This window comes from Vipera ursinii, assembly GCF_947247035.1.
Source record: "Vipera ursinii genome assembly, chromosome: 2".
Classification (NCBI taxonomy): domain Eukaryota; kingdom Metazoa; phylum Chordata; class Lepidosauria; order Squamata; family Viperidae; genus Vipera; species Vipera ursinii.
In genome coordinates, this window is record NC_139513.1 from 233,807,713 (window position 1) to 233,830,310 (window position 22,598).

The 22,598-nt window shown below is 36.8% G+C and overlaps 2 protein-coding genes across 10 annotated transcripts in view; one reads left to right on the forward strand and one right to left on the reverse strand.

The window, feature by feature from the left end:
• HABP4 (hyaluronan binding protein 4) overlaps positions 1-8,040 on the forward strand; it is a 29,026-nt gene extending 20,986 nt beyond the window's left edge. The window contains exons 7-8 of the mRNA XM_083351995.1: positions 6,400-6,582; positions 7,019-8,040. Of these exons, the coding sequence (XP_083208121.1) occupies positions 6,400-6,582; positions 7,019-7,075 (240 nt within the window). The 3' untranslated portion in view covers positions 7,076-8,040. The remainder of the gene's footprint in view (positions 1-6,399; positions 6,583-7,018) is intronic.
• Positions 8,041-8,277: 237 nt separating this feature from the next.
• CDC14B (cell division cycle 14B) overlaps positions 8,278-22,598 on the reverse strand; it is a 76,076-nt gene continuing 61,755 nt past the window's right edge. For 3 of the 9 annotated variants that reach the window (XM_083351987.1, XM_083351992.1, XM_083351991.1), the window contains exons 14-15: positions 16,760-16,816; positions 8,278-16,496 (exon numbers count right to left, since the gene is read on the reverse strand). In XM_083351987.1, the coding sequence (XP_083208113.1) occupies positions 16,457-16,496; positions 16,760-16,816 (97 nt within the window). In that variant the 3' untranslated portion in view covers positions 8,278-16,456. Of the gene's footprint in view, positions 16,497-16,548; positions 16,817-17,074; positions 17,166-22,598 lie in introns of those variants that run through there. The other 6 variants (XM_083351990.1, XM_083351988.1, XM_083351986.1 and 3 more) reach the window with 4 other exon arrangements.

Below are 22,598 nucleotides of genomic sequence, written 5' to 3' on the forward strand. Positions count from 1 at the left end.
TCTAAGCATCATGGATCATTACTCTCGTTATGGGTTTTGTTACCTACTTAAATCAAAGGCAGACATGTTCCAACATTTTTCAAATTGGCTTACATTTGTAGAGAGAAAAAGTGAAAAGTTCAGTGTATAATAGCTGATAACGGCACTGAATTCACTAACAGGCATTTTGTAGATATGCTACAATCAGCCGGCATTGAGCACAAGCGTTCAGCCCCTTACAGGCCTCAACACAATGCATTTGTTGAGAGACGTGGGCAAACGTTACAAGCTATGATAAGGACTATGTTAACAGATTCTGGCTTAACAGATAGACTATGGGGGGAGGCGGCAAAATGTGCAAACCATGTCCTAAATGTCATGGTGAACTCTTCTACCGGTAAAATACCATACACATTATGGCATGGCAGAAAACCAGACCTGGGTTACCTGCACACGTTTGGCACCCCAGCATGGGTTCACATTCCTGCACAACTCAGGAGTAAAGGCCAGCATAGGACAAGGCAATTGTTTTTTGTGGGATATAAATCCAACCATAAATCATATCATTTTGGGGAACAAGGCACCACTAATATATATTGTAGTGCAAGTGCCAAATTCCTTGAGCACGTTGGTTGGGATAGGCTGGAGTAAGAAAAGGTTAATACTGATGCTCTTGTATTTAAAAACTCCCCTGATAACATAACTGGAGCAGTGGGCTAATGCCTCTTTAAGTAACACCAGCTGCCTGCAATTAGTTCAGGTTCGCATCCCACCAGGCTCAAGGTTGACTCAGCCTTCCGAGGTAGGTAAATGAGGACCTAGATTGTTGGGGGCAATAAGCTGACTTTGTAATAATGCCGCTGGAGTGTGTGTGAAAGCCCTAATAAGCAGGCATATACATAGAATGAAGGCTACTGCTAAGCTTGTAAGCCGCCCTGAGTCTTCGGAGAAGGGCGGGATATAAATGGAATTTTAAAAAAAATGATAACACATCTTCTGATGAGGTGTTTGCACCTAGTCTGAGGGCAACTACTTTAAGAGCAGCTTTAGTGTGGGCGGCTAAAAACCGATATACAATAAATCATGTAGACGTGGAAACTGCATACCTACATGCTCCATTACAACACACCATTTATTTAAGAACACCACCAGGAGTGACCAAGGATATAGAAAACGATTGTTGGAAGTTAAAGAAAAGCCTCTATGGCTTAAAGCAATCGGGTTTTGAGTGGAATAAGTGTATAGTCAATGAGTTGGATGCGATAGGTTTCATAGCCAGTAAGGCTGATCCATGTTTGTTTAGGAGAAAATATAACGGAGTATTGTCTTTACTTCTGCTGTTTACTGATGATATTGCAATAATAACAAAAACTGAGCAAGAAGCACAAAACATCATTTCAAGTTTGCAAAAGAAATTTACAATTAGAAACCTAGGGGAAATAAGCTACTATTTGGGGCTAGATATTGTAAAGACAGAGGTTTCAAGGTTTCACAAGTAAAATAACTCAGTTGTTAAAAAGATATAACATGGAGCTTTGTAAACCAACAAAGACTCCGATGGCTCTGGATTTTAAGGACACTAATATTGAAAGTCCTGTTTTTGATAAAACTATATACCAATCCTTAATAGGTAGTCTTATGTATCTGAGTAATTGGACAAGACCAGACATTTCTTACAGTGTCAACCAATTAGCAAGATACAATAATGAACCGACTGTCAGACACTGGCAAGCGGCTAAACAGGTATTGAGATATTTGAAGCAGTCTATTTACTACTCGTTATATTTAGAGCCAAATTGTGAGTTAATTCTCACAGCCTATGCAGACGCAAATTTTGCCTCTGATACAAGCACTCGTAAATCAACTTCAGGGATGGCTATAATGTTGGGTGATTCTATAATTGGATGGAAATCCATCAGACAGAAGCACATAAGCCTGTCTACGATGAAAGCTGAATTTTCATGTTTATCGGTTTTATGTACAGAATTGCTGGTGTACAAACAGTTATTGTTGAACATGGGCTTAACTGTAAAGGATCCATTTATTGTATATGAGAACAACCAAGCTGCGATAAAGATGGCAATTAACGCTGCCGTCAGAACAAGATCCAAACATACGGATCTTCGTTACTTAAATGTCAGACAATGTGTCAAGGACAAACTAATACAACTAGAATATTGTTCAACTGATATGAATATCGCAGACCATTTCACTAAGGTCCAAAGTGCTGTTAAACACAAGGCTAGTTGTGAAAAGATTGGCCTAAGATTATAAGAAGTTATGTATTATCCTACCCAAAGGGGAGAATGTTAGGCATATGGTTATAGCCTACCTGGTTGGGTTGGAAATATATAAACCATGATGTTATAACCTTAAGGTGCTAATTGGCCAATGGGTGTGTAAGTTTTCCCAATGGCCATAAGAGGGAGCTAGGAACGTGGCTTCTTTCTCTTTACTCTCATTGTTTTCGCTTTTTGGCTTACTACTGTGTTAAACCTTAGGAACTGTGTACTTGACCTTCAGACCGGTAAGAAGACATTGTATTTTGGATACTCCCTGAACTGTTGCTGTTGCTTATCTGTTGTTATTTGTGTATGACCTGGACTGTTTATTCGGATTGTGTTTTTGTTTTTACACCTAATAGTAAAGTATTTTTCTGTTTATCACAGCTCAGTGTATCTGTGTGGTTACTGTGTGGCTCTTACTATTCTCAGTACGCTTTTGCCTGTGAAGGTTCCTGATAACTCAAGAAGCACTTTGCTAACAGAGACCATCCAATTATCAATTTTTGAAAGAAAATAACCCCTTTATAGTCATTAAATTTTTGTTCTAATAAGTCCAATCTCCTTGTTTGGCGTAGTACAGTTGTCATTAATTCAATCTGATCTTCTTTCAAATCCATCTGGCTTAGATAAGAGGTCATGTCTAGTGTTGTAATTATTGTTTGGTTGGTTAGAGTCTTAATGTACTGTATTTGAGGGTCTTTGGCATCCTCCATTTTAATATTGCTTTCTTCAGCTTCTGTTATTTGTTGGATTGTAGGTTTTATAGTTGAGATCAAAGTTTGGGCATCAATGCTCTCAGTAGATTGTAGTTGCTGTGTTTTAAAGTCCCCTATTTTGTTGTGATTTCCTCATCCTCTGTTAGATTTTGAGTTGTCAGTTCATCAGTTGAAGTCAGAGTCTCATTAGGTGAGTTTATGCTGTCAGATTTGTCTTTAAGTTTAGCTTTTATTTCTGCAGTCATTGCCAAAATTGTATCAAGAATGAGTTTATAGTCAACTGGTGGGATGTATTCTTCCATTTCTTTAGTATTTTGCATATAGGCCTTTAGTGGAGGCTAATTTAAGAAAAGCCAGTAAATGTCCACCTCCACTATTCCTAAAAGTTGTTTTCAGTGCCAGGTATTCCCAATTTTTATCTTTAAAGATAGTGTCAAGGGCAACTCTATTACAGCCAGATCTCAGAGTAAAAAAAAAAAGGTTTACTTGCTATACCAGGTTTTGCCACAAGATGTCCTCACTTGCATATAGAATCCTTTTTTAGTTACCCCAAAATTTCAAAAATCCAAAATAAAATAGCTTAATTCTTTTGAGGCCTTAAAGTTATAAGTCCCCAGGTAGGCAGCCGCCGATTTTTTTGAAAAGGGGGGAGAATTTTCCAAGAAAGTCCCACAGGAAAGAGATTAGGGAAGTAAGAAGGGTAAAGTCTCACCCAAATCCTCCAGATTGCTTCATTGTGCTTAGATGGTGCTGTGGCTTTCGGCAGGGAATGGCTTAGTGATCGGCCAACATTTGTAGTAATTTGTCTGAAGAAAAACATGAGTCAAAAGTTGCAAAGGACTGGATGATAGAAAAAAAAGGTTAAGAAATCTTTCAGTTCAAAAGAAGCAAGCAGCTTCCTGTGCAAAAGCTGTAACATATAAAGCAGTTCAGTGATTTAAGTTAATTAACTTCTGTTTGAACAACTATTTCAAACTATTTTTCTATTGAAGGATTTAGAAAAAAGCATTATATTAATGGAAATTATTTCATTTGGTATGTATTGTAAAATGTATATAAAACAAAACATTGGGCATAAAATTACTCAGTTCCATTTCTAAATCTTATTTCTATCAAAGTCCTCTATTAATCTCTATTATTATTATTATTATTATTATTATTATTATTATTATTATTGTTATTGTTGTTGTTGTTGTTGTTGTTGTTATTATTATTATTATTATTATTATTATTATTATTATTATTATTATTATTATTATTTAAATCTAAATGCAGCCTGTGTCATTCTTTGAATCTTAAGATCTTTAAATAAAGCCAAGGATTGCACAGCCTCTGAAACTATTTCTTGTAACTGTCGCTCTCCTTCTTCCTTTCCTTTTTTTTCTTCTGAGGGTGACGGTAAGCCTGCTTTCAATACATTAGAATAAAAATCACGTGCCTTCTCTACTGTATTAAGACAATATCTTTCTCCATAATAATTCACCACAATCCCCACTGGTATCTCCCACCTAAACCGAAGCTGTTGTTTCTTTAATTCATCTGTCAGAAAGAAAAAAATCTTTCCTTTTTCTCAAAATTCTTGGAGGAATCTCTTTCAGAATCAAAACCTCCTGACTAGCCACTTTAAGTCTTTTATTATAAGAGATTTGAATGATCTCATTTCTAATCTTTCTCTTTGTAAAATACACAACCACATCCCTTGGCAGTTTCCTGTTTAGCAATCCAAAAATCCTCAAGTTGAAACCTCAAAATAGGTGCCAGGGCATCCACCAACATCTCTACCAGATTCTCCTGCGAATTGTCTTTCAAACCTCTGATCCTCAGGACGAATTCCATATCTCTATATTGTATCATCATCATTTCATTTTCAAGTTTTTCCATTTTATTCTCCACTTCACCCATTTTAGCCTCCAGCATCAGATTATTTTGTTTCACTTCTTCCACATTCATCCAGATTCTCAATACAGCCTGAAAACACTGTGCCATCAAAGTATCCTCCCTTATTTTCTTGCTGTCCTTTCCAATAAATTCTGCCACCTTCTCAAATATTTTTTCAGACTGAATTTTTAAAGCATCGTTTAGAGCATATTGTAAATCTTTTAAAGTCAATACAGATGCAGCAGCTTCGGGAGGTAACTTCAAAGACTGCGTTCCAGATTGCTGAACAAACAATGCCTCTGCACTTTTAAAAACAGGTCTATGCGGTTTGGGAGCCATCTTTGCAACTAGTGACTTTCAATACACACTTTCACTTTCTAGTCCATTTATACTTTGTAGTTAAATAACCAAGTTTTAAAAATAACTTTTTAGCACCTCTTTTAAGGTTTAAAAGTCCATTTTACATATTCCAACTCAGTTCAAACAGTCACTTTACTTTAAAGAAAAACACTTTTGCTTCTTGTTAAAAAGAAAAACTCAGTGGGTTAGGACGCTGAGCTTGTCGATCGGAAGGTCGGCAGTTTGGCGGGTTGAATCCCGAGTGCCGCGTAGCAGAGTGAGCGCCTGTTACTCGTCCCAGCTTCTGCCAACCTAGCAGTTCGAAAGCACGTAAAAATGCAAGTAGAAAAATAGGGACCACTGCGGTGGGAAGGTAACAGCGTTCCGTGAGCCTTTGGCGTCTAGTCATGCTGGCCACATGACCATGGAGACGTCCTCGGACAAGCGCTGGCTCTTCGGCTTTGAAACGGAGATGAGCACCGGCCCCTAGAGTCGGAAACGACTAGCATGCACGTGTGGGGGAACCTTTACCTTTACCTTAAAAAGAAAAAAAATCAGTCAGGCGCCATCTTCCCCTTCTTTCAAAACGATCGTTGGAGCAGGAAGAGAGTTTGAGTTTCAGAATTAAAGCTTTGTACTTGATATTTATCTTGCTCCTGCGTCAGCTCTGCTGCTACCGTCACTCAAGATGTCACTCAGATCCGGCAGGAGTGGATTCAGCGTCTTGTTCTGCTAAAGCAGAAGAGTCCTTCGTCCGGAGCATTCCCAGGCTTCGGGGGGGCTCTCACCCTTCATGCCCCAGAACAAATGTTCTGGGGCTCTAGGGGAGCTCTACCACTACCTGGAAGCTCCCCCTCCCCTCTTTACCCGAGAAGGGTTTTCGAGCGGTGGAACAGCTGATCGTCGGCTATTCCGCCGCTTCAACAGGATCGAAGGGCCGGTGGTCGAATCTGACCGTCCTTGCCACTGAAGCGCCACCCAGAAGTCCCCTTGTTACATGGGTTTTGAATTATTTCTTATTCAGTATGTAGGGCATTTTGTAGATTCATTGGGACAAAACATGGATTAATATTTAATTAAATTACTGGATTCAGTAATCTTTTAGAAACCTTTGATCAATGATTTTTTTGCACCTTCTTCAATGCTGTTTTTGATATTCAAGCATGCCTTTCTTAAAAAACATGGATGCATTTTTATTATAGGTGCTGAAGGAAGATTTTGAGGATGATTCTCACTTTTCCCGAAAAGCAACAAATGACATCACTTCTCAACTGGACATTAACTTTGGGAATCTGCCTCGTCCTGGAAGAGGAGCCAGAGGAGCACGAGGAGGTCGTGGGCGTGTCCGAAGAGTTGACAACTCATGGCCAAGGCCAGGAGTGATGGTAATTACCATGTACTAATTCTAATCTCTGGCTACTTCAGTGCTCTAATACAGCTGCCTAATCAAAATGGCACTGTCCGTGGACAGAAAGGAGGCAGCAAAAATCACAGGATGTGTAGATGTACCAAAAAACCGGCATTTTTAAAAATATTTCTTCAGAACCTACTCCTTCCTAAGAAACTACTTGGATCCATTGAACATAATTCCTGAGTCCCTGAATTTTCAAAAGTCTAGGTTGAATAAATAAAGCTAGAAAAAGAAAACCTTAATATTAATCAAATGTTTAGTTTAAAACATTTTGGATAAACCTAACAGTAAATAGTACTTGGACTATTGCAGCAACTTAATGAACAAAGCCAAAACTATGTGCTTCTTAATAAACAAATACACAGCTCTTATCTAACTGATCTGGCTTTGCTTTTTGCTTTTCCCTTTAGATTCATACTGCTGCTCCAAACCCAGATGACCCTGAGGACTTTCCTGCTTTGTCTTGAAAGAACTGAGTGACACCTCCAAAATAGCTGTGGAAATATTATGTTGCTGTAGAAGAGAACCATCCAAGTCTACAGAGAGAAATGACTTTTGTGTATGAATTTTGCACTACTATATGTTAAGACATACCCAGTGGATTTGGAGGCAAGTTCCAGTAACTCTGGTTTTGGATTAGTTGTATGAAGGCTTATGGTATCATACATGAGGATTTCAAATAAAAATTCAGGATGATGGTGTCAAACAGGTACAGGTGGATGAGTTTTTGTCCCTTTTATTACAAATGTAAACCATATTAGATGGTTTGGGGACAACATGTTTGGACTACTTGTTTTCCAGTTTCACTGAGTGAAGTGTGTGTTTGCCATACTTAAAATTACAATTTTCAGAAGGGAAATGCTCTCACTGGTTGAGGTCAAGGTGCTATTTTTACATCTTTTTATCATTTAATATCAAAAGCTGCAAACTGTAGATTTTAAAGTTAAAATTTGGAAATTAAAATTTGAAAAATGAGGCAAGCTGCAAATAAATCCTAGAATAAATAGTGTTTTGGAAGAAAGGGTGGTAAACTATGGAACAGCTTTGTTTCCAACTAGTTGATTTTCATATACATGGAAAACTTTGTCCGGGAGACTCAATTGGAATAGTATTCTTCATAGAGGAGCATTAAATAAGTTCATTTTAGGGAAACCATGAACCTGGTATGTATCTCCCACCTGCCAAACCAACTTCAGTTGCATTCTTCATTTATCACTGTGGAATCCTTTTAATGAGTTGGAGCTCTTCATGTTGCTTATGGTTGACTTCTTTTAATAGACAAAGCTGATTGTTCAGCAAAATAAGAACATTAGCAGCACTATCTCACAAAGAATGAATGGGTAGAATCAAGTTTTGGCTAAAAGGATATCCCCCCACAACATCTGGTCTGTCAGGTCACAAGCACGGGAGGCTTGTAGTTATGTGCAGTTCCCCAACTTGCTATATAAGGTGTTAAAGTATGCAAAGTAGTAACCACTGCCAACTTCTTAAACCATAAACTTGATATATATCTCCCACCTGCCACACCAACTTCCGTTTCTTGGGATTGGACATTGCTGACTAATAATTCATGGAAAACAGCAGCTTTTGGTTTAAAGAGTTGCTGAAGCAACTTTCCTTGGAATCTGATGCAATACACCTCCCCCATTAAGTATTTTCCACATTTGGGTAATCTCACATAAACAACAGATTTTATTTGTACACATTTCTTTTACAAGTTACTCCAGATTTATATAATTCAATTACACTGATGAAAAAATACTATCAAATTAAAATTTAAACACAGTGTCAAGTTAACCCTGAAATACATTAACAAAATAATTTGATCCGAACAGCATTGGTTATACCACAGTTTGAACAAATTGTACAAGTTTGGAAGACAATACATAAAAAAGTCCCCTAAAACTTGTAATTGGGACTTACAAGTAGCAACTCTGAAAGTTTTAAGCTTTTACACAGCATAGCTGTCAATATAGCAATGAATATCTGGATATAACTTTAAAGCGTTAGAAAATAAATTGTGCTAACCAATATGGAATCATAATAGTTCCACATGAGAATGTAAATTAATCTTTCAGACTATTTTGCTTATTCATTACAAAGATAGTTTAAGAACTGGGAGCCTTCTTTGGTTTTCAAGCCTAAAAAAATTAAATGTATCGTTTGACTAAGACACCTAAATATTGAGTATTTTTTCTGGCCTGATACTAGTACTGCTTCTAGTACCTAGTACTAAATCTAAGAAGTGGTTTAATGTATTTAACTTATACAATACCTTTCTACCAAAAATGATATTCTGTGGGAGATTGGCTCAACATGATTATGACTGTTTAAAAGTGGCTTTGCATGGTTGATTTGTCTACATAGATAGCATTAATAACACAGTGGTTCCACAGTCAAGGAATCTTATTTCTCATGTCTAAAATAGCAGATGTTGCACTTTTGTGCACGTGTAACATGTACCTTCTGTTGATATTAATTAGTAAAGCTTCTGAGCCAAAATATCTAAGCAAATAGCAGATTTCCTCCATGCTAATTAGGGCATTCTGAGTCGCTTGACGCTTATGTAACCAAAATCAAGGGAGGTAGAAACATATACGCCCAAGCAACAACTATATTATATCAAGGATCTTTTAATCTAAATCTAAGGTTCAAGCATAATCCTATCAGGAATAAGCTGATAAATGGCACTTAGCAGTTAATCACAAATGTCTGACAACGGAAATATTTTGTATACTGGCTACAATTGGCTAGAAATAATCAGGTTACAAAATTAGGAATGGATGTTGCATAAACAGAAGCAGTAATTGACTATTAAGGGGAAGACTTATGAGATATAGGTAAGCGATCCTTTTGTCTGTCATGATACAGAAATGAGTGGTAGAATTAGTTTATCAGTACTAATGAAAGCGACAGCCACCTTAGTTAATGTACCAAATGTCTATTTAAACTTTATCAGGCACACAAAATATGTAGTGCTCTGATTCTTGATGCAATGTTAGGATGCAGGATAAATAAAATGGGATTTCAAATGTTGAACAATGAGGCTAATTTGATACTTAAAATAGTAGTACATAGATGGGAGCTATTTTTTTTAGTAATGTGTGATTAAAAATTACACGGTTTTATTAAATAATTTAGCTGATTTGAAATCACTCCACCTTGAAAATTTTACAAATACAGGAAACATTTTAAGATATACTACCGAGAATAAAGCCAGTATCTATATTATTAGTTAAAATAGCATGAACAATACAGAAATACATCTGACCGAACAAAACTGGTATCAGAACATCCTTTGTTAAATGTAGACTGCAATTTATAAAGATGACCAAAATCAATTACTGAGTGTGTGAACAAGTCTTTCAGTATATAGTCCTTGACGTACAACTGTAATGGAGACAGCCAATTACAGTCACAGGTCATGATGGTTGTTGAGTGAGGCACCCATGTGACTGACTTGCTCAACAACTGCTATCCTGGCTCTCCCAGCCAGCCTTTAGAAACACTGAATTTGCTGGCCTTCTGGCTAGAAAGCCAGTAACGTTACCTTTCTGAAAGGGGAGAAGGGCTTCTTCCAACCAGCATCTTTGGGTGCAACGGTTTCACAAGGGGATTCTGCCCCGCACTAGGTAAAGTGGGATTTTCACAGGAAGGTCTTGAAGCATGAAGTGTTGGGAGCCAGCCTGGCTCTAAGAGCTCCATGCTGCAAGCACCCCGGACTAAGATCCTAATTGGTTTTTGCCATGGACCTTCCCAGCCAGCCTCTGGGAGCAGAAGGACTGCTTTGCCAAGGGACTCGATCCCGCTGGGAGCGAAATCAATCTGGCAGACAGCTCTTCCACTCTCCATTTCCATTGGAGAGTAGAAATGGGCTGCCTCACAATGGGCTGTCCCAAAATGGGTGCTGATGAACCTTTTTCAGCCAGCTGTCAGGAACCAGAGTGAGTCCTGTGGCAGCAACCTGCAACCTTCCCTGCCAGCTTCCTTGTTGATTTTCTGAGGATGCTGGGGCAGACAATTGCAAATGGCAATCACATGATTGCAGAAACTGGCAATCCATCTAAGTGTGAATGGGTTGCAAAAGCCCAGATCACATTGCATGACGGCAGGGATGCTGCAATGGGGTAAGTTCAGACAGAAGGTTGTCCATTTAACGCCATCATAATTTTAAACAGTCACTGAATGAACAGTTTTAAGTCAAAGACTACCTGTAACCATGTGGCATTCAATTTCATGGTGGATAAAGTAGAACAGAAGATTAAATCAATCTAAAACTCATATTCCTATAAATATAAATGAAGAACTCTTGTCTATAATGCAACTGCTGTTAAGTAAATGGTGAACTATTCAACTGAATAGTAAAGAAGCTGAGGTGTAAGCAACCTAAATCTTTAAAAATAAACACAAAATATTGAAGAAGTAATTTCATACAAGAATGCACACAATTATCTCTGCTTATTAAAAAGTGTTATGACCAATATTGATTTGTGTTGGATTCTTTTTAAAAAAATCAGCAATGAAGGCAAATAAAAAATTACAGCCCACTAAAAATTATTATGAAGAGTTCATAATGAAATTTTCCCTGAATGCCAAACTGGAAACTCTAAGCCAGGGGTAGGCAACCTCGGCTCTTTTATGACTCATGGACTTCAACTCCCAGAATTCCTGAGCCAGCATGGCTCAGCTTGGAAACCTCTCCCTTTTCCCTCAGCATGGCTGGCTCAGGAATTCTGGGAGTTGAAGTCCACGAGTCATAAAAGAGCCAAGGTTGCCTACCACTGCTCTAAGCAGTTTTTATACAGCTCACTTATTTTAGGGAGAGTTAGGCAATAACAAAGCCAATCAGTTTCCCCACAATTGAGGAAAACCTAATACAGTAGGAGTGTATAGTTCAGAACAATGAAATTAATCAGGAAAATATATTATTTGTGCCTCTCTAATTAACATCTTCACACTAACACATTTTTCCAACAATAAGAACAATGCCTGCATACATGAATATTATATGAAGTACCTAGAAATCAATTTGACTAAGTTACTGGTACAAGATGGTAGAAAAGATGAATGATAATAGCAAAATCATGGTCAGGATGACTATGGAACAAGCAGCTCATAAGCAAGTTTCAAGACAAGCTAAAGTGAAAGAAAACTGAACAGTATCCATAATACAATCTTGAGCATATACTTACCATTTTCAAGAACATCAGAATTATTTTGAAGTTCTGAACCTCATTAATAGGGACCAGAGGGAAGTTGTTAAGGATGAATGTGAAAAGAGACTGTCACAAATCATGAAATAGAAGAAACTATAGTGGATGTCAGAACAAATAGCAAACTGCCAAGAGAAAAAGCCAAAGATTTCAGGAAGAACTTAACACATTTCGGACAGCTGTTAGAAAATACAAGCAATAGTATAACAATATATGTAACAGAAATGGGACAGAGACAAGAAAAAGTCGGCTTCCGGTTCGCGCGTGGAGCACTTCTGGACGTGCAGGGACAGTCTGTCTCCTGCTGTCCGTTTCTTTCTTGTTTGGAGGACCCTGAAAAGGGTCAAAAATCACCCTGGAGGGGCGATTACCAAGAGGAGGACTTCCCTGCGATTGCGGAAGGGCGGCAGCCCTCCGTTGGAATCCAGGATCATCTCCTTTGGCCCGAAGAGACCAGCCATAAAGATGGCCGATCACTAAGCCGCTCCCTGCCAAAAGCCAAAAGTACTACCTAGCACTAAGAAGCAATCTGGAGGACCTGGGTGAGCTTTTACCTTTCCTATTCCTATTCCTTAATCATCTTCCTGTGGGACTTTCCTGAAAATCTCCTTCCTCATTTTTTTAGAAAACGGCGAATATCTATTTTGGGAACAAATCTTAAAGCCTCAAAGTCACAAAAGAAATCCAATTAATGCAGCAAAGAATTTAAGCAATTTCAGCTGTATTTACTAGAATACAAATAGAAGCTATTTGTTGCTGGGGACTCACTATCCTATTCTCTCTTTAAACTGAATTAAAGAAAAGATTTGGACTAATCCTACAAAAGTTCTATATTAATTTGGAAAAAGAAAAAGAAAAAAAACCTTTTACATTGCATGTTATATGTTATTGATGACATCTTGTGGCGAAACCTGGTACAGCAAGTAAATTTCCTTTTTCTGTTGTGAGAGCTGAGTGAACAATAGAGCTGTTCTTGAAGATAAGTGTGGGAACACCTGGCACTGAATACAACTCTTCAGGAGGTGGAAAATCTTTTGACTATTATTAAAACAGCCTCCATGGAAGATTTAACTGTAAACAACAAGAAAATGGATGAATACATCCCGCCACTTGATTATAAACTAATACTGGATATGATCTTGGCAATGACAGAGCAAATTAAAGCCAAGCTGCAAGAAAAATCTGACAATTTAAAGCCACCAAATCAAACTCTGACTGTAAATGAGGAAAAGATAATCCAAAACCAAATAGAAGAAGTGGAAATTAATACTAAAATAGGAGATTTCAAAGAACAAGAAAAAGTCTTCCAAAAGATCTCTTAACTCAAAAGGAAGATTTAACCCCAAACTGGTATGCTAAAAGATGCCAATGGATAGTAACTGATACAAAAAGGATCAAAGAAAGCTGGAAGAAGTATACTGAAATTCTGTACAATAGAGATGTTAATATCTATGATACTTTAGAAACATTCCTTATTTACAAATATCAGATGAAGTTAGATCAGCACTCCAGTCATTATTAAGTTGGAAGGATACTAGAACTGATGGAATATTTATGGAAGGTAAGCAATAGAAGAAACTATGCCAGCAAATTTGGAGAATGACATATTGGGGAACAGATACTAACACTAAAGGACACTTAACAGAGTATACGAACCTTTCATACAGTATTGTTAGGAAATACAGCCCTATGTGGAAAGAGAAACAACAGATGTTCAAGTGGATTTTAGAAAAATCTAAAGACCAAAGGACGTTGTTGGTATTTTCAAGGTAATTCAGAAAGTCAATGAATATAAAAATATTAATATACATTTCATTGATTATAAAAAGTTCTTCAATTGTATCAAACATATAGAACGGCCTTAGAAAACAGGGAATCCCAGAATATCTCAATGTTCTTGTGTGAAGCCTGTACATGGGATAGGAAGCAAACATGATGAAACTGGATCCAGGTTGGTACCAAAGTCAAACAAAACTGTATGCTTTCTTCTCATTTATTCAACCCACAAGTTGAATAAAGGAGACTGAACTGAAAAAAGATGAGCATGGTTTTAAAACTAGAGAAAGAAACATCAACTTGCCCTCTGTAAATGATTTGAGAAGTCTAGTAATAAAACTTAATGAGCAGTGAAAAAAATGGGACTAAGACTAAAAAAGACTAAACTAATGACAACAGATGGAATAAACAGCCTTGAAATTGACAATGAATATAGGCAATGAAATGGTGAATAGCTTTTGCTTTCTAGGATAGACAATAATAAGGGAACAAACTGTCTAGAAATACACCACAGATCAGTACTTGGTAGAATAACAATGAAGTCCTTATGAAAAACAGATGCCAATATGTGTCTACACTTACAAAGATCAGATCATGTATGCTGTGACACTATGGAAGCAGACACTGGACTTTGAAGAAACATGATAAAAAAAGGTACTGATACTTGTGAATTTTGGTGCTGGAAGATTCCTTGAGAATATCATAGATAACCAAGAAAACAAATAAATGGATCACAGAGAAAATAAATCCAGAAATTTCAACTGAAACAGAAGTGACTATACTCAAATTATCATATTTTAGACACATTATGTGAAGACTTGAGATGTTTATAACACTGCAAAAAGAGAAAAGGAGGACAATCAGCAGCATAATAGATAAGAGTCTTCTACAATGGAAATGAATGGATCAATAAAATTTCTGAAGAGCCAGGCTGGAGACAAATCATGAAGAGAGTCTTGTGTAGCTACCTGAATTCAATAAGAGGCTTAATATTATAAATCTATTATAGTAGCTGTGAATATCAAAATGACTAATCAGCACTAAAACATGGCCCATATCTCTTCATACTAGTGCTGTGTGACTTTTTTAAGCAAAGCCACGTTTCTAAAATTTAACAATACTTCTACAAGGCAGAATCAAGACAGAATCCCAACATTCTTATTGGTATGATTAACTACAGATATTTTGGGCTTCAGGTCCAGCAAGAATTTTCTATTTTTTATTTTTTTTTACATATTCTTTACTACAGAAATATAAGAGTAGGCTACAGCAAAGCCTCTGTACCAGGGATGGGCAACCCTTATCCTTACAGATATTGGACAGCAAATCTTACCTTCAGTCATGTTGGCTAGGGCTAAAAGGAGTCACAACCCAAAATCAGGATGACCTGCATTATCTATAATTAAAGTTTCCTTGCAAGGACTTTGAAATCCAAATGGGACATGCGAATAATTATAACAGTTCCTTTTAGCTTTTGAAAACTAACGTTAATAGTTATAGTCCACTGTCTTTCTTTAGATTTCAGTAGAGATCTGCTGCCTCTTCTGCATTGTAAGGTGAATACAGGTAGTCTTCAACTTACAACCATTTTTTAGTGACTATTCAAAATTACGAGAGTTTGTAAAAAGTGACTTATGATGGTTGCAGCATCCCCATGGTCACCTGATTAAAATTATGATGGTTGCTGTGTCCCAAGTTCTATGATCACCTTTTGCGACTTTCTGACAAGCAAAGTCAATGGGGAAGCCAGATTCACTTAACAACCATGGCAAGAAAGATTGTAAAATGGGGCAAAAACTCACATAATGAAAGTCTCACTTAGCAACAGAAATTTTGGGCTCAATTGTGGTCATAAATCGAGACTATCTGTAATTATAAACTTTGAATTTTAATGACATGGAGAAATGGCAAATGAAACTCCTTTCCTATCCAGCCTATTGATATGTCATTGGAATCACAACATTGATATGCCACTAATTTTGCATACAGAGGAAAACAAATTCAACCACCTATTTCTGCAGACAGAGCTAAAATAAATGCCTATTAGCAGAATCACTACCATGCAATATTTAAGGTTAGGAAAGAATGGTGCCTGAGAACAGGATCTCATGGTAAGGAGAGCCAATTTGTAAGCAGTACATAGAGACATTTGAAAACCCACATTTTGCTAGTGTATTTTATCCAATTATAATCTGAAGTAGATGTATAACACATTTTAATTCAGACTGTGATAATTAAGACTGTGATATTACAACAGCACACAATTTGTTTCAATTCTTCCCAGCTGTTTCTGTTAATTAAAAGTAGTAAGTAACACTTTAGGCAGTGGTATAATTTGCAAGACTAGGAACTAAATCTATGAAAATAAAGCACTCTTTGGTGGATAGTAATTTAGAAATATGTGATAAAAGTCCTAATACAATTAGGATAGTTAATGTATGCAAAGAGCAATCATATTATTGGGGGGATGAAGGGAAGAAGGGTACACTTTCCCAATTTCTCCGTTTCCATCATAAAAGAGAACCATTTTGGGACGCAAATTTATACACCAAACAAATAATATATACACTCCCCCAATAAGTTGTTGGACAGAAGATTAAATGATTGCCATCACATTTTATCCCTAAGCATTGTACAAAAAAAAGGTTCTCTTGATAAAAGAGATATTAGATAAAAGGCTAAAATTTACCGGCCATTATTAAAGCAGTAAAAAAAACATTGTTGTAGTGACAATAAATTAACACTCTTGTATAAGAGCTAAAATAGACCACTTTTTAAAAGAAAAAAAATCAATCTTCAATGTTTTAATTGAAAACAATGTCTTTTCTCTCTCTCTGCATTCTCTTGAATTTTCATTGTTCAACGTAGCACACTTCTCTTTCTTGGGTTAAGGGTTGTGCTGAAATGATAAAAGAGATGTATGGGAGATAAGATAAAGATACATACATAAATGCCAGTTAAAAACAAACAATTTAACTATCATAACAACCAGTTAAAACTAAGCCAGCAAATAAACCAAAAGCATCTTAGAGGAGGGAAGGGGTGACTGAAAGGCTAAATTTCTGAAAATAATATAACCTCAACAATAAAGATCAGCCACTCAGGTTACATTATTAGAAAACAAGCTCAGAATCAGGAAAAAAAGCAGTGGGATAAAAGTACCATAAGCGCTTTTGTTGTAAAGTATCCCCTTTCCTTCTTTCCCTCTGAGGCATGAGACTGTGGGAAAAGTAGAAAAAGAGTAAAGAAAAAAAACATTTTAAGTGGTTAGGATTAAATAGATGGTGCTCTGTCACTTAATTCATCTTCCAATTTAAATCTGGAAGTCAAGCACAACTGACAGTGTTAGAAGCAAGTGGCAGCCTTTGAAAGGTAAAAAGTAAAATTAAATTAAAACACCTTTTTAAAACTGTCACTTTAAAAATACTACAACAAGTGGAAAAAACAGCTCTATTTAAATAATAGGGTAACACTTACTGTGGTTTTGCTCCTATTCTTCAAGTCTCTTAAAATCCATCCTCTCTCCACTCATCGTCTCAACATAATATCTTGTTCCCTAAAGTGCTAACTGAAGCAACAAGGGATGACTCTTTCATTTGTAGTATAGGATTCCAGCCAATTTCAAGACAAAGAGGGGAGGGAGTTATTTAAATACTCTTGAAAATTATGTTCCATGAACTTAAGATTCCAGTTGTAAAGCTGACTGATACATCTATATATCTCTGAGGGCTTCATCTTATATTAGTACTATTTGTGAACAACCTCCCTGCAGCAATCGTATCTATAAAGCGCTTAGGTTGATATCAACCAGACTATCGTATCATAACACAGCATTTCCCTTTCAAAAAGAGTGAGCTTTTTTCCTAAGCATCAGGAAACATTCAAGATTATCCATGAATAAATTGATACGTTAGTTTGGGGAGAAGAGAAGGCAACTATCTTCTTTGAAAGAAATGCACCAATTTTTTCTAGGGACTTCAGTGTTGCTTGACCCAGTGCTAAATCAAATACATGGAATGTCTTTGTGATGGTGCCCATTCAGTGCCTTTTTATATTTCCATGCTTTACCCATTTTTAATCTGTTTTATGGGGAATCTATATGAATAATTTCAGGATGCCTGGATGCTTTGGATAATCACAGCTTTTTGGACTAGCATGGTAGAAGCACACACATTTATAAATGATAATATATTTTAAAATGAGGAGTGCTATTCTTTCTCATTTCTAGACAGAAAGAAATGGTAATCTTGTGTGTGTGTGTGTGTGTGTGTGTGTGTGACAGAGAGAGAAAGAGAGAGAGAGAATGGAGGACAGAGAGAGAATAATAGTAAGTGGTACATGAAATAACAGAAGCTTCAAAAAATAATTACTTTTCAACATTTTCCAAACACAAAGTTACTTGCTTTTGTGCTAGTTCTTAACTTCTTTATATTTAAAACAATGTTCTTTAAGCCCATTTAAAATCATGGTTGACAGATTAATTACTGATTACTTGATTTGGTTCTCCAGGTAAACTCTTGCTAGAAAAAAATGTGGCAATGCCTAAGTCTGCAAACTATACACTATTTAAACTCTGTTTAAATAGTAAAATTGGTGAAATGGTTCATTATAGGGCAAAACCTTTTCAAGCACGTAGCTCAGATATGCTAAGTTTGTAGAACATGTCTGAAATCCAGGAACCATATGATTCCCATGGGACTGAAATTTAGCAAATTTTATAAAAAAAATTATGATATAACAGTATCAAAAATCATTTCATAATATAATATAACTTTTCCTATGGTCAACTCCTGAAGTTTGAGTATGTTACACAGTTCAACATGGGCTAATTTTAAGGCAGATACATCTCTAAATAGCTTCCTGAAAACAATTAAGAATTTTTCAAGTACATTAGAAACTCTGCCATTTTTGGAAGGCGTTGAGGAATCTGGTGGGGAAATCTGTCTGGAAGGATGACCTAAGAAACATGGGATGTCTAACATTTCTAATTTGCCAGAACAGAGGTAAAGCATACAATCAAGTCTCCACTACATCTTCTAAGAGCAAAGGCAACTATTCTAGGCATCTGGGTGGTAATTTTCTCTATAATGGAGTCAGCTGAGATGATCACACAGAAGAAAAGCATCCTGTATAAGAAGGTCCAGGATGATCCCCGTCCTCCTCCTAGAGAGAGCTTTGCCTTTTTGGAAATAGTCTTGCAATGCTACGGAGAAAACCTCTGCATTTAAAGAAAAAGTGTTATGAAACCAGAGCTGCCTATTTTCAATCAGTTTTCCACCAAAGAAGACTGGAAACCAATCCACAGTTGGTCTCCCACTCGAAGGGGCTAGATGGGGTGCAATGGGTTTAGGCTCAACCCATTTGGATATTTGGGCATTCCAATACCAAGTTTTTCCAACCCTGGTCCTGGATGGGATGGCACTGTCTCAGATGGACCTGGTGAACGATCTGGGGGTCCACTTGGGCTCAGCTCCTATTGGAAGAGGAGTGGTAGCTGTGGCTAAGACAGCCTTTGCACATCTTCAAATTGTGTGCCAGTTCCACCCAATCCTGGGAGGTTCTGTTCACTGCTCCCATTTGGACTACTGCAACACTCTCTACATTTGGACTGCCCCTTAGGAGTAGCTGGAGGCTAAAGCTGGGGTTGTAAATAACGCTGGCTATTCTGCACATGTAACACCACTGCTTCAGGCTACATTGGTTTCCAGTGTTTCCAAGTTTAAATCAAAATGCTGGTTGTCACTTTTAAAACCCTTCCTCGCTTGGGACTGGGTTTCCTGAATGGTTGTCTTTTCCTAGTTGTTTTTACCCAGATTATGGCCCCCTCAGCCAAGGAATGCTGGGTGGCAGAGAACAGAAGTACGTCTTCTACGATCTAGCCCCTGCCCTCTGGAACATTCTCCCTACAGAAATTAGGATAGCCTTGAGCCTGCTGTCCTTTTGGAAACTCTTGAAGACCTGGCTATTTGCCTATGCCTGGAGTCCCAAGTCTTTCCTGTTATGTTGATGTCATTTCCTGTCATATTGATATCAACAGATATCTCTTGGCTGTTACTTGTATTTAAATTCTTCTCTCTTTTTTGGTATTATTTTAACTTTTGTTTTTATGATTGTTCACAGCCTAGAGTCACTGGTTTGACATGGGAAGCTGTACAAATTGACTGAAATTTACATACACGGCAAATGAACGCGCGCACACACACACACACATACACACAAACAAAATATTTTAAAGAAAAATAAAAATCAACACAAACTAATGCAGAATTTAAGAAAAAGAAAAAATACAGAAGTGTAGAAAGAAAAGATAGAAACTCCTATTTTTTTCTTGCAGCAAAGTGGAAGCATGATTACAAAGCTATCTCTTATTCTAGAATTACAAAAAGCTCACTTTTTTCTAATTTTTTTTTCTAATAATCAAACCCACAAATCATAAGTGCATTTTTTTCTGTTTCATATAAAAAGTCCAGAAGGCCTTTCCAATCAACCATAAATGTAGAAATTGTCTTTTTTCAATCAAGGAAGTCAATTTAGCTATCTCTGCAAGTTCCGTCATCTTCAGCAATCACTCCTCTATTATGGGTCAAATCTTTCTACTATTTTTCCATTATACTGACAGCTATTAGAACAAATTAGGATACAAACCTACTAAAAACACTCAAAAGAAGAATATATGTATACAACGCAACTTACATGATGTATCTGAAGCAGTCCACAGAGAAAAAAATGGAATTAAACAAAAGAAACCAGCATGGCACATTTAGTCCATATTGAAAATAACAAAAACTGTAAATATATTGTGTAATAGAAGAAACTGTATCACTGATAGATAGCCTAAATCGGGTACTGATGCTGTCAGCAAACAAAAGCTTAGGATGAACTAAGGTTAGCAATGGATGTTAAGAACCAAAAATGTTGGAGGTTTTTTTTTGGGGGGGGAGGGGCAGTGGGAGGAAAGGTTCAAAATAGAAGGAAAAGTTTCTTTGCTCAACAGAGAAAGGCAAACTATTAGCACATATAGTAACAATAATAAAAGAGCCTTTTTACTTATTTTGCTTCAGTCTTCAATAATAGCAAAATAACTTTTCATTCTGACAGAAAACTGACCATTTAAATCTGCAGGGTCTGATAAATTTATACTGGAAGAAGAAGCTGAAGGTCTTGGTAGAACCTCATTTATTATCTCTGATAAATTTTGGACAAATAAAATGTCAGATGACTGGAACTGCGTAAATGTCCTTATCTCCATAAAGAGTAAAAGAAGGATTTAACCAACCCACAAACTAGTGACATTGACATCTGTGAAGGCACTTAATTAAAAACATAAATTAGCAATCATTTTTTAAAAACAATATGTTAATTTCCAGATGTCAGAATCTTACTTTTTTACCTGTAATAGATTGTGGGGATGCTGTAAATATTATATGCTTTTACTTCAGCAAAGCGTTTGATCACATGCCATGCTATGCATGACACTAGAATTTGATGCTTAACTGGCTTATAAATTGTGCTCAGAGAAAGCTGATTACTGGTTCTGCATCGGTTAAATGAGATACCATAACTTCAGTATTTTCACTAATTATTTTGATGATAAGGTGGATAGAATGCTTATCAAATTTGCAGATGATACAAAATTGGCAGATGATACAAAATTCTTGCACTAGCTAATACCCTAGATCACAGGTCTGCAACCCGCGGCTCCTGCGGCTCCCAGTCTTCTGCTATGTGTAGTCAAAAAAAAAAGTGGGACTAAAAAAGTTCAACCAATCAATTCAAATATGCAGGGTAAGTGCATATCTCGCCTTGGCTCCACTCTTCAGTCAAACCCTGTTCTGCGCATGCGCGCATGTACGCGCATGTGCACACAGTTTTTCCTTTTGTGAGGGAACCGGTTCCGAGTGGCTCTTTCACTGTTTCAGGTTGCTGACCCCTGCCCTAGATAGAACACAGAAATAAAATCTGAGAATATTTGTTGGAGAAAGGAACTGTTTAGAGAAAACTGCCAAAGGTAACAGACTGAAATTGAATAGACTCAAGTCCAATAAAATGAGTATGAACTAGCAGTGGCTCCATAATCATTTTACTATAATCTATTATAGTTAAAGTACAGTAAAAGTAAAGTGCATCATGTTCTGGCTACCACACTTCGAAAGGTTTCAAAGAAAGACAACGAAAACAACGAATTCAAAGACTAGAAATGAAGCCCTATGAAGAATTATTTAAGTAGCTGGTTATACATAACCTTCAGAAGGGACAATTGAAGGGGACACTATGGTGCTCTTCAAATACTTGAAGGTTATTGTCAAAAGATCAATGCCTGTTTTTTCTTCCTCTATAGTTCAAAAGGTGGAACCATGGATTTAAGTTACAAGAAATAAAAACTATTAACAATAGAAGTGGTTCATCAACAGAATAAATTATAAAAAGATGAGTCCCTTTTCATTGGATGTGTATCTACATAATAGTCTGCCTTGCATACATAATTTGGATTCCTGCACTGGGCAGGAGGTTGGATTTGATGGCCAAAATACCCTCCTCTAACTTTGTGATTTTAAAATGCTATTAAAAAAGGCAAAACATGTGAGAAATAGGAATTCTGTGTTGTTGAAATTTATTAAGTAATAATGGAATGGAACAAATAATATTACAGCGCAAAGAATTCTGTACACTGATGCCTCAGTGGTAAGAGGAAAGCATTCAGAAAGACCACTAGAAATGCCAGACTCCCAGATTAATTGGTAAATGATCTATGATAATAGATCATGAATTTGAAATGCCCAGTTAGGCAAGATTTTTTAAATAATAACAAAATTCCATGAATATAGACATTTTTACCAAATCTTTGTTTCATGATTAAGAAAATTTGATGTCTTAACAACATGGGAAGTGCCATCCGAGTAAAGTAATAGCAGTAAAAGCCTTTCTCACTTAGTGCAGGTAATCTCTGGGTTAAGAATGAGATCTGTTTCTAAGTTTGTCTTTAACTGGAATTGGGTATGTG